We start from the raw sequence: 13,153 nt of genomic DNA, 5'->3' as shown, positions 1-13,153 counted from the left end.
GTGGTGAGCACCCTGAACCCCCAAGTGCTTTGCAGAAGTTTATAACATGGAGCCGTGAAAACCCCTCAAGGATTTTATCAAGGGGTATAGTGAACATTTTGAATCCAGAGGTACGACACAGAATTTGATAACATTAGGTCATCATATTGAATAAGTTGTCATTAGTCTTGAGCGCAAGTGCTCGCTACTTGAGTTTGCATCAGGTACACGGGTATGCACCATGTATCGCACGTGCTCAAGTGACATGCTCGAGTACCCGCTCGCATGTTTCATGGTTATTAGACATCCAAAAAAAAACATGCGGGGATCGCCCGTGCATGGCAGGCAATCCCCGCAAGGTTTTTTTTGGCCACGAAACAAATGGGGCAGAGACTCGAGCACCCGCGATACTCAATGCATATCGTCATCTTTTTTTTTTTTACTTTTGAAAAAAACCCAACCCTAACCCTAGCCCTAACACAACCCTAACCCTAGAGTTTATTTTTTATGCCGTTCCTCGTGCGGTATAAGTGATTAGACGTCTTTATTCTTCGGGTCGGTGCGATTACAGCGATACCAGAATCATATCGGGTTTTTATGATTGACAGCTGTCACACACTAAAAGATGCATTTTTTTGCAAAATCTACTTTTTGCATCGCCATATTTAGAGAGCTATAATTTTTCCATATTTTGGCCGACAAGAGTCATTTGATGGCTTGTGTTTTTGTGGGATGACTTGCCGTTTTTACTGGTGCCATTTTCAGGCACTTGGCATTTTTTGATCGCTTTCTATTCCGATTTTTGGGAGGCAGAATAAACAAAAACCAGCAATTCCAGAATATTTTTTTATGTTTTTTTTTTATGCTGTTCCGCGTGTGGTAAAATTGATAAGGCAGCGTTATTCTTCAGGTCAGTACGTTTACAGCAGTACCACATTTATATTGTTTTTCTATGTTTTGGCGTTTTTACACAATAAAAGCTATTTTATAGAAAAAAATATTTTTTTGCTTCGCTTTATTCTGAGAGCTATAACTTTTATTTTCGGCTGATGAAGCTGTATGGCGGCTTGTTTTTTTGTGGGACAAGATGAAGTTTTCAGCGGTACCATTTTTATTTATATTCGTCTTTTTGATCACGTGTTATTTCATTTTTTGTTTGGCGGTATGATGATAAAGCATTGTTGTTTTTTTTTTGTTTGTTTGTTTTTTACCGTGTTCACTAAAGGGGTTAACTAGTGGGACAGTTTTATAGGTCAGGTCATTCCGGACGCGGCGATACCAAATATGTGTACTTTTATTGTTTTTTTATCTTAATAATATTTATTGATGGGTACATCGCAGCATTGAGGGGGTTAATGTGGCGGGAGCAGTGCGGGACTGCTCCCTGCACATAGTACCGGGTGTCAGCTGTGACTATCAGCTGACACCCGGCGGCGATCGCCCCGCACCGCTTTTGTGCGGGCATGATTGACATATGACCTAATAGTACATCATTGGTCCAATCGGCCCAGATCACAAAGACGTACTATTAGGTTATACGTCAGAAAGGGGTTAAAACAGAAAGCTGGAGTAGTGCTTTAGGATAAAAAAAACTTGCTAGTAGACGCCCACTGTTCCTCAGTACTGCTTCCTGAAGAAACAGTCTCCTAACTCTCTCTCCTGGCACGGATGACATGTGATAGGTAGGCACCTAACATTTCAGCGCCCCCTTCGGAAGAGGAAGCGAGTAGAACAGAGGTGGTCCGATAGGTGAGTATTCTTTTTATTTTAAGATTAACATGGGACAATTAAACAATAAAAAGTATCGGACAGCCCATTTAAAGATAAATATTAGACACTAGCTGCCAGAAAACGAAATTCTATTTTCAGTTTAAACTTTTCTTTTTTCTGCTGTGTTATACCTAGATTTATAAATAAAATACTGTGTAAAATGATCAGTAGCAGTAGTAGCTGTGCGCCATGTGAAAAGAGAATTGTGCACAGAATAGTAGAACAGTGCAGATCACGGAAGGACAAACCAAAGCTGTATATATATATACAGTACAGGCCAAAAGTTTGGACACACCTTCTCATTTAAAGATTTTTCTGTATTTTCATGACTTTGAAAATTGTACATTCACACTGAAGGCATCAAAACTATGAATTAACACATATGGAATTATATACGCAACAAAAAAGTGTGAAACAACTGAAAATATGTCTTATATTCTAGGTTCTTCAAAGTATCCACCTTTTGCTTTGATGACTGCTTTGCACACTCTTGGCATTCTCTTGATGAGCTTCAAGAGGTAGTCAACGGAAATGGTCTTCCAACAATCTTGAAGGAGTTCCCAGAGATGCTTAGCACTTGTTGGCCCTTTTGCCTTCACTCTGCGGTCCAGCTCACCCCAAACCATCTCGATTGGGTTCAGGTCTGGTGACTGTGGAGGCCAGGTCATCTGGCGTAGCACTCCATCACTCTCCTTCTTGGTCAAACAGCCCTTACACAGCCTGTAGGTGTGTTTGGGGTCATTGTCCTGTTGAAAAATAAATGATGGTCCAACTAAACGCAAACCGGATGGAATAGCATGCTGCTGCAAGATGCTGTGGTAGCCATGCTGGTTTAGTATGCCTTCAATTTTGAATAAATCCCCAACAGTGTCACCAGCAAAGCACCCCCACACCATCACACCTCCTCCTCCATGCTTCACGGTGGGAACAAGGCATGCAGAGTCCATCCGTTCACCTTTTCTGCGTCGCACAAAGACACGGTGGTTGGAACCAAAGATCTCAAATTTGGACTCTTCAGACCAAAGCACAGATTTCCACTGGTCTAATGTCCATTCCTTGTGTTCTTTAGCCCAAACAAGTCTCTTTTGCTTGTTGCCTGTGCTTAGCAGTGGTTTCCTAGCAGCTATTTTACCATGAAGGCCTGCTGCACAAAGTCTCCTCTTAACAGTTGTTGTAGAGATGTGTCTGCTGCTAGAACTCTGTGTGGCATTGACCTGGTCTCTAATCTGAGCTGCTGTTAACCTGCGATTTCTGAGGCTGGTGACTCGGATAAACATATCCTCAGAAGCACAGGTGACTCTTGGTCTTTCTTTCCTGGGGCGGTCCTCATGTGAGCCAGTTTCTTTGTAGCGCTTGATGGTTTTTGCAACTGCACTTGGGGACACTTTCAAAGTTTGCCCAATTTTTCAGACTCACTGACCTTCATTTCTTAAAGTAATGATGGCCACTCGTTTTTCTTTACTTAGCTGCTTTTTTCTTGCCATAATACAAATTCTAACAGTCTATTCAGTAGGACTATCAGCTGTGTATCCACCTGACTTCTGCACAACACAACTGATGGTCCCAACCCCATTTATAAGGCAAGAAATCCCACTTATTAAACCTGACAGGGCACACCTGTGAAGTGAAAACCATTTCCGGTGACTACCTCTTGAAGCTCATCAAGAGAATGCCAAGAGTGTGCAAAGCAGTCATCAAAGCAAAAGGTGGCTACTTTGAAGAACCTAGAATATAAGACATATTTTCAGTTGTCTCACACTTTTTTGTTAAGTATATAATTCCACATGTGTTAATTCATAGTTTTGATGCCTTCAGTGTGAATGTACAATTTTCAAAGTCATGAAAATACAGAAAAATCTTTAAATGAGAAGGTGTGTCCAAACTTTTGGTCTGTTCTGTATATATATATATATATATATATATATATATATATATATATATATATATATATATATATATATATACACACACACACATACATACAAGTATAATCACACAAGTATAGTCAATGCAGTATCAGCTAGAAAAAAATAAAGCATAGGAATGCCTGGTTGATGTGGGTAGCAGGTCTACTAGGTAACGGATATCATTTAGTACTGAGCCTGAGTTCATGGAGCTGTGTGAGAATGGTTTGTGATGTGCTGTCCGTCCGCTCAAGGATTCGGTATCTGCTGGGTACCTGGAAAGTTAAAAGGACATCGGTTCACTGCACCATAAACAAAACTAAAGACATGTTATAGGCTGACACAGTGTGCACAATTATTTGGCAATTTGTATTTTTGATGATTAATTTTATTCAACTACAGTGCTGTCAGTCAAACCAAAATAAACCTGAATATTTAAGAATGTAAAAGTAAGGTTACCGCAGTTCATTGGCTATGAACTGCGATAACCTTAGTGACATCAGCGCTTGCAGCAGCCAGATTCAAACGCTACTGTCAGTGTATTTTTGCTGGTGTGCTGAGGGGTTGCATTATGTCACTGCTCAACACATATCCGGATGTAGCAGAGTTGGAGATCAACGTGAGATGGATTTACTGCGGACCACTTTGGAATATTTTATTTGCTAAAGGTAATAAAGGGCTAAAAGTGTTTTGTACAAATAAAGGACTTTTCTCTGTGTGTATGCATAAAAATCATGGTTTTCTTGAAAGATGCAGACTTTTTCCTGTACCACAGCTTGAAGACAGTGTCATTTAAAAATTGGCATCAGTCCATCTTCAATCCAAAAAGTTCCAACACGAACATCATTTTTTCAACAAAAACCCATAGCAGTACCCCACCTCCACCTTGCTGGCATCTGAGTTGAAGTGGAGGTCTGTGTCCGTTACTAATCCAGCCACAGGCCCATCCATCTGGTCCATCAAGAGTCATTCTCATCTCATCAGTCCATATAACCTTTGAAAAATCTGTCATCAGATATTTCTTGGCCCAGTCTTGACATTTCAACTTATGTTTCAGCCTTCCTTACCTTGGCCATGTCTCTGAGCACTAAACACCTTGTTTTTCTGGGCTCTCCAAGGAGATTGCAGGTCTGGAATATGACAGCACTGCAGGATAATGGGTTGCTGGACATTTCACATTTGATTTTTCTTGAATCTTTGGCAGTTAATGTGCCTCTTTTTTTTCTCAAAAGGATTTTTGAGCCGTTAACTATTTGCAACAAAACCTTTGATGGCACCCCAATATCTTAGCAATATCAAGAGTGCTGCATCCCTCTGAAAGACTTTTAACATTTTTTGTCATTTCAGAGTTGGGAAAATCTCTTCTTTCGCCTATTTTGCCTAAGGAAAACTAGCTGCCCAATAATTTTGCACACCTTGATAAAAGGGTGTTATATCCTTAGGCCGCATCCTCCCTCATTGCACAAATACACATCACCTGATCTGCTTCATCCAATTAACATTCAAGTTTATACAGCTTGGAGTTGTGAAATCTGCATAAAAATAATTATATGGTCAAAATACTCACTTGCCTAAAAATTGTGCACACAATGTGAATAATGTAGATGTGCCGTTATGTACAATGAAGTGGAGTTACAAATACGCATTGTGTATAAAAGGCAGGCAGTAAGTGGAGCAGGTTCTCCACTGTAGTGGCAACGCCAGTGAATACTTGGAAAGTTACAATTCGTCAACATCTTTCCCCATACTTTATAATGACATTGCAAAACTATGCTGGGTCTTCTACACGTATAAATATTTAAAAATGCAGACATCAGATACTAATTCTCACCGTTTTAGGCCTCTGGATTCTCCTCTCTCCTTGGATGTGGGATCTTGCTTCTGCTGATGGAAAATACTGCAGAGGATCCCATATTTCTTGGTTGGAATGCAATGTTTCAGATGACATAAATGTAGGTGCTATATAAAAAGAAAAATGTTAAAAAAACGGCCTCTAATTGTTCAAGTTCTCCAAGCTCCAAGTGCTGTAATCAGCCCACTCTGTGTGATTAACATCTTCTCTGTACAAAGTCATAGCTTCAGTGCAGGAGGTTTAATATGTAAAGGATGGGTATTCTTACAGGGTAGGTTTGGTGTATATTATTATAGGTACAGGTATTCATACAGGGTAGGTCTGGTGTATATTACTATAAGTACAGGTATTCTTACAGGGTAGGTCTGGTGTATATTATTATAGGTACAGGTATTCTTACAGGATAAGTCTGGTGTATATTATTATAGGTACAGGTATTCTTACAGGGTACAGAAAGTATTCAGACCCCTTGACATTTTTCACTCTTTGTTTCATTGCAGCCATTTTGTAAATTCTAAAAACTTCATTTTTTTTCTCATTAATGTACTCTCTGCACCCCATCTTAACTGGAAAAAAACAGAAATGTAGTCATTTTTGCAAATTTATTAAAAAAGAAAAACTGAAATATCACATGGTCATAAGTATTCAGACCCTATGCTCAGACACTCATATTTAAGTCACATGCTGTCCATTTCCTTGTAATCCTCCATGAGATGGTTCTACTCCTTCATTGGAGTCCAGCTGTGTTTAATTAAATTGATAGGACTTGATTTGGAAAGGCACACACCTGTCTATATAAGACCTCACAGCTCACAGTGCATGTCGGACCAAATGAGAATCATGAGCTCAAAGGGACTGCCCAAGGAGCTCAGAGACAGAATTGTGGCAAGGCACAGATCTTGCCAAGGTTACAAAATAATTTCTGCATTACTCAAGGTTCCTAGGAGCACAGTGGCTTCCATTATCCTTAAATGGAAGAAGTTTGGGACCACCAGAAGTCTTCCTAGACCTGGCCGTCCAGCCAAACTGAGCAATCATGGGAGAAGAGCCTTGGTGAGAGAGGTAAAGAAGAACCCCAAGATCACAGTGGCTGAGCTCCAGAGATGCAGTAGGGAGATGGAAGAAAGTTCCACAAAGTCAACTATCACTGCAGCCCTCCACCAGTCGGGCTTTTATGGTAGAGTGGCCCAACGGAAGCCTCTCCTCAGTGCAAGACATATGAAAGCCCGCATAGAGTTTGCTCAAAAACACATGAAGGACTCCCAGACTATCGTAAATAAGATTCTCTGGTCTCATGAGACGAAGATAGAACTTTTTGGTGATAATTCTAAGCGGTATGTGTGGACAAAACCAGGCACTGCTCATCACATGCCCAATGCAATCCCAACAGTGAAATATGGTGGTGGCAGAATACATCAAGCGACAGCCTCAAAATCTTAATGATTTAGAGATGATCTGTAAAGAGGAGTGGACCAAAATTCCTCCCGACATGTGCGCAAACCTCATCATCAACTACAAAAAAGTCTGACTGCTGTGCTTGCCAACAAGGGTTTTGCCACCAAGTATTAAGTGTTGTTTGCCAGAGGGATCAAATACTTATTTCTCACTGCAAAATGCAAAAAATGTATCTAATTTATAAAATGTGATTTTCTTGATTTTATTTTGGGATATTCTATCTCTCAATGTGGGCAAACTTACAAAAACAGCAAGGGATCAAATACTTATTTACCCCACTGTATATCGTATTGTTTATACCATTTTGTATCATCTTTGTATATATATTTTTAAAAAAATGCTGCCTACCTTTCTGGATTAAATAAATGAAATGTAATAGCTCTGTTCCTCTTGCTCTGTAAACTGCACCCCTGAATCCATAAGCTACCTGTAATGGGTGTCCAATCAGCCTGTATAAACGATTGGTGGTGGCAGCTACAGTAGTAGTTCTTATGTTATTGCTGTGACCATACGGGGGGTATATACATATATTCGATGCATTGGTATCGGAGGTGTATGTACCATATGCTCACTGTTAGTTCACCAATAACCAGTCTAGTAGTGGAAGCAGCCGTGGTCTCGTCCATCAATCGTCAGAGAATTGCGTAATTGTCCTGACGATTGGAGGCAGCAGAGTTGAGTTCCCTTGACATACTTGTGACAGTGATGGGATCTGTGTGATCTCTCCATTGTCATCTGTAACAATAACAGTGGTGGGTTCTGCGTGTCCCCCCGCTCTCCCCGCCAGAGCAGTGGGCGGAAGTCCTGGCGCCATACGCCATGCTTAATGGGGGAGCCACAAAAGGCCTACTATGATGTAGCCTTACAGGACGCCAAAGAATATGAAAAATTTAAAACAGAAATTTTGGCGAGCCTGGTGGGTGACAATATATTTCAGGGCACTACAGGTCCACCGCTTGGCATATCACCGTGACAAACCTCCCCGCTCCCAAATGTTTGATCTGCTGCTCCTCGTCCAAAATTGGTTACAGTCGGAGTCCTCTACATCAACGCAGATAGTGGAGCGAGTTGTAATGGATCGGTTTGTGCACTCCCTTCCGAGCCCGATGCAGACGTGGGTTGCCAAGGAAGATCCCCGAAAAGCTGATGACTTGGTCGGACTGGTCGAAAGGTATCAGGGGGTCGACGGGTCCTTGGAGAGGCAACCCACTCCATACTGGGAGATGGAGGTTAAAAAGGGGGTGGAGCGTCCAAAGTCTAAGGGGGCAGGGGAGGTCATGCCAAGGGCCACATTGGAGGAAGTAAATTGCTGGAGACGTCAAGGCCCAGGTAATATAGCTGCCCATTGTCTTCTGACCACTGAGCAAATGGACTGTAGCATGGGACGCCAGTGTTCATTCTACGCATATCCAGCTTGCAGTGTGTCCACCTTGCAAGGGGCCCCAAGCTTGTCCTGTAAAAGTGAATGGCCTGTAAAAGACTGGACTACTAGACTCAGGAAGTTTGGTGACCCTCGTGAGCCAGGAGGGCACACTGAGGATGTCACAGTGGCAGAGACACTTTCACCAGCCCAGAAACAACAATGCCGAGATCAACTTCAACGGAACCAGGACCTGTTTTCGGAGTTGCCAAGACGTACACAGGTGGTTGAACATGAAATGCTTATGGAACCACATGTGCGGGTGAACCAACAGCTGTATAGAATCCCCAAAGCCCGCTACGAGAGCATTTTGAAGGAGGTGAGAAAAAAGTTGAACCTAGGCGTCATTGAGGAGTCAAAGACCGGCTGGTCCAGCCCCACTGTCCTTGTGCGAAAGCCTGGGGGAGAGGTGCATTTCTGCAACAACCACAGGAAACTAAATGTGTTGAAATGTGATGTGTATCCAATGCCCCGCATCGATAATCTCATAGTGAAGCTAAGGTCAGGCAGATACATCACAACCCTGGACCTAATGAAAGGTTACTGACAAATCCTTCTCTCTCAAAGTGCAAAGGAGAAGACGGCCTCTTCTACACTTGACGATTGCTTTCTGTATACCATAATTCCGTTCGGGCTGCAAGGAGCCCCAGCTACCTTCCGGAGGGTCATGGACCGGATCTTAGCCCCTTACAAAAAGTATGCTGCAGCTTACCTCGACTACATTGTGATATTCAGCCCGGATTGGGGAAGTCATCTGTAGTAGATCCAGGCCGTGTTGGATGCGCTGAGAAAGTGGAAGTTTACCATAAACCCAAAGAAGTATGCCATGGGGAAAAAGAAGGGAAAATACTTGGGCTACATCGTCAGAAGAGGCAAAGTAAAGCCGCAAGTGAATAAGGTGGAGACAATCCAAAATTGGCCGAAACCGGTCTCCAAGAAACAGGTTCAGGCATTTCTAGGAATGGTGGGATACTATCAGCGGTGAATCCTGAATTTCGCCATGACAGCCGCACCCGACTGACCTTTTTAAGGGCACGAAGATGTCAATGGCCAAACGGTCTCTTAAAGCTGACATGGCGTTCCATGAGTTGAAACTCAGGGCTACAGGACTTCAACTTTCATGTGGAACATAGGACTGGGAAGCTGCACGGCAACGCAGAGGCCCTGTCTAGACATCCCTGTTTGGTGACTGAAGGTGCCAAAACCCCTGCCTTTGGGCAGAGGGGGGGGGGGGAATAGGTGACAAAGTCACTGGCAAAGTACTAGAGGGGAGATATTAGCACTGAAGTTGTTAGCTTCAGTAATATAAACCTAGGAAAAATCATTTAGCATACTAAGTGATGAAGGGGGTTTAATCAGCCATGTTTAGTGCTAGGATGATTGTACAGCTGTAAAGTGGGAGGAGTCCAGAGGATAAATACCCAGCTTTCTACAGTGTGTGTGGTTAGGCCTGGAGGTGAAAGCTCTAGAGCTGTGTTTTTATGTTAAGAACAGCTGGATGTTGTGTTTATTGTTCCTGAAGTGGGCGGTTTTCCATAGCAACAAGGACTGTGCCATACGTAATGTTTTTGTTTACCTGTTAGGCCGGGAAGGCCGTGTTTGTTTTGCTAATGTTGCCCTGGTTTTATGCAGTACTTTTAATAAAACCAGAGGAAGATTTAAAGAGACAGTGTTCCTGTGTCTACCTCTATGTGCAGCCGAATGAGCAGATCCAGCACACCTTGTAATGCACATATACGAGGGTCAGTCAATAAGTATTGCCTCCTATTTTTTTTCTCCTTTTAATTGGCAAGAAATTCAAATGCAATTACATAGGTTGAAAACCACAACATTAACGATTAATTTGTCACTTTTCAATATAATCTCCATCCATTTCCACAGTCTTGGTCCACCGTTTAACAAGGGCATGTATTCCAGCATGGTAAAAAGCATTCTTGGGACCCACCGTGCACAAACTTTTCTGTATCCCAGTTGCCAATAATTTTCATCACACTGCCTTTACTGAGGCAGATAATGCCACACAATTCATCTGCAGTCACCCGGCGGTCACCACGAATGATGTCATCGACTCGCTGAATGTTGCTTGGAGTCACTGCGGTTACTGGCCTGCCACTCCGCATTTTGTCAGCCAACGGTGATGTCCCTTCAGCTGTGTTACAGCGACGAACCCATCGTCTAACAGTACTGACATCCACTGTTGCATCACCGTACACATTTTTCAGTCTCTCATGAATTCGAATGGGCGTTTCACCTTCTGCATGCAAAAATTCAATCACAGAACGTTGTCTAATACGAACATCGATGTCAGCCGTTTTGCAAACGGATACAGTCCTGCCACCTGTTGGTGCAGGAAGTTGCAATTGCTGTGGATTGGAGAAGAAGGTTTGAGGAATTGTGCCAAATTCGAATATTTAACATAACTACCTTATTTAAGGAGAAAAAAAAATAGGAGGCATTACTTATTGACTGACCCTCGTACCAAATAGAAGTGCTCTTATATCGCAGATCTGGAGCTGAAGAGAAGCTGCTGATCATGTGTGATACATGATACATGATTGTAAGCACTGACAATACCAGTCACCACAGAATATAATGACTTAATATATAATGTTTGACTAGAGGAAAATGCTAGAACATGTTACAAATATTTTGCTGCATACAAGTTCATAGCAGAAGAACTTATTAACACCACATCCACAATAGGGGTCGGATGTGCAGTACCCGGCCGTGGCCACTATTCCGTCAACAGAGCTGTGAAGTTCCTTTATTGAGCAGTTCCGTCCGACACGGGGGAGAGCTGATCGCGAGGATGCCGAGTGTCGCAACCCCAAGCAATCAGATATTAATGATCTATCCTAATAGGCCATCAATGTTAAATTCCCAGGCAACCTCTTTAAAAATCCATCCAGGCTGGGTTGTCAACCGTCCAGAAATTGCTCCTCAGAACTGTGGGGTCATCACAACCCTGGACCAGACCTCAGTCACCGGATAATAATAAACTAATCCAATATTTACAGCCAGAACTATTTATCTCTCTTCCATAGTAATAGCTCTGCTTTACTTCACCTGTCTCATCTATTGCATTATTTCTGTTTCCTATTGTGTATAAATATGTGACTCTTCAGATTTTGTGTTATACTATGCCTGATGAAGAGGCCTGAGTAGTCTTGAAAGCTTGCAACTTGTTACCATCTTTTCAGTTAGCCATTAAAAGGTATCAACCACTGAGGACTCTGAAATCTTAATATTTTTCAGAAATTCCTGTACTTTCTGTGAAACTAGGGCACTTTTTTTACCCTATCTGTAAACATAAATTTGATTCTTTGTGGCTGAAGAAAATTCCACAGATTATTTTCAATGTCATTATCATCCGTTTACAGTGAATGCAGCAGATGTCTTCATACAATAAAAAATATTGTCTGTGTCATTTTTGATAAGCTGTGCAGAAAAAAAAAAGTCAAGTTGGCAACGCTGCGTCCGGGAGTGATGAGATGTGTCCGCTGCGGCTTCTCCTCGCCCAGCTCCATGTGTTTGACAAGTCTCTCCCATATGTGTATGTATAAAAACATACCTGGCTGTAATTGTGCAGCCAGTGCCTAATTCATAGTGCCCACGATTTGGACAGCATGAATCAAGTGACTGGTTCCCTTTATGAAGAGAATAAAACAATCACTTACGAGCTGAGACTTAAAGACTTCTGTGGGGCTCAACACTACATCTTGAATACTGACCATCAGAAACTGACCCAGGCTGCTTCTCTCCCAAGATTACATGTAATTATATACTGAATGCAACACCCAGTTATTTAGTATCTCAATATCCTGCATTTTGTAATTCTAGCTCCACAATTTAACCCATTACAGACTAGACCTATTTTGAGGACCAATTGTTTTGTTTTCTATTGTTGTTGCTTTTTTATTCTTTTTCAAGCGCCATCATTTTTTATTTTTCCATCAATATAGTTACATGGTGGCTTCTGTTTTTCATATACCATTGTACTTTGTGTAGTTTTCAGTGGCATCAGATAGGAGTTCATGTAATTAGTTCATTGCCCTTTATTCCTTTATTTTTAAGTAGAGGATTGAAAAAAAACTAAAAACGTAATTCCATTGTGCATTTTTGTAATTTTTTGTTTCACACTGTTTTCCGTTCACTATAAGGTTGGAGTCAGACTGCCGTATAAATCGGACCAAGATCGCATGGACTGGCCGGCGGCTCTCCCAACCCAAGCGTGACAGCTTGATATATTTCTATCCAGCTTTCATGTTTGGGTACACCAGTCTGAACACTGCAGTCCAATTTATATGGCCGTCTGACTGCGGCCTAACTAATATATTAAACGGGTTATCCCACAAATTGAAAATAAAAATCTGTAGAGAAATACACATCATACTTTAAGCAAGAGCGCGAAAGAGAGAGTAAGGCCCTGTGCACACTTTGCATTTTTGATGCATTTTTTCCGCAAGGAATTGGTGTAAAAAATGCATGGGAATCCTTATGCAAGCATTGTCTATGAGAATTTTGAAGATCTGTGCACATGATCAGTATTTTTCCTGTCCGGCTTTCATATGAGTTTAAACTGCAGCATGTCAATTCTTTGTGCGTTTTTTTGGCTGCGTATTCCATAGGGAATGCACTGCCAAAAATTCAGGGCAAAAACGCATCAAAAACGCGCAGAATTTCCACAGCCTTTTTGCTGCCAAGAGGTGCAGAAACACTGCAGAAATTTCTGCACCTAAATACTCATCATGCACACATAACCTAATACGAGAG

At 41.8% G+C, this 13,153-nt stretch overlaps 1 protein-coding gene across 4 annotated transcripts in view; it reads right to left on the bottom strand.

The window, feature by feature from the left end:
* Positions 1-3,705: 3,705 nt before the first annotated feature.
* Positions 3,706-13,153, bottom strand: part of LOC141259599 (uncharacterized) — a 248,968-nt gene continuing 239,520 nt past the window's right edge. For 2 of the 4 annotated variants that reach the window (XM_073675830.1, XM_073675833.1), the window contains 2 exons: positions 5,485-5,612; positions 3,707-3,928 (listed from right to left, as the gene is read on the bottom strand). In XM_073675830.1, the coding sequence (XP_073531931.1) occupies positions 3,836-3,928; positions 5,485-5,612 (221 nt within the window). In that variant the 3' untranslated portion in view covers positions 3,707-3,835. Of the gene's footprint in view, positions 3,929-5,484; positions 5,613-13,153 lie in introns of all 4 variants that reach the window. The other 2 variants (XM_073675832.1, XM_073675834.1) reach the window with 2 other exon arrangements.

This window comes from Phyllobates terribilis, unplaced genomic scaffold, assembly GCF_046119375.1.
Source record: "Phyllobates terribilis strain yellow unplaced genomic scaffold, ASM4611937v1 Scaffold_3__8_contigs__length_932513732, whole genome shotgun sequence".
Taxonomy (NCBI): domain Eukaryota; kingdom Metazoa; phylum Chordata; class Amphibia; order Anura; family Dendrobatidae; genus Phyllobates; species Phyllobates terribilis.
Note: the sequence above shows the minus strand (reverse complement) of the source record. Positions and strands in the feature narration are given on the sequence as shown.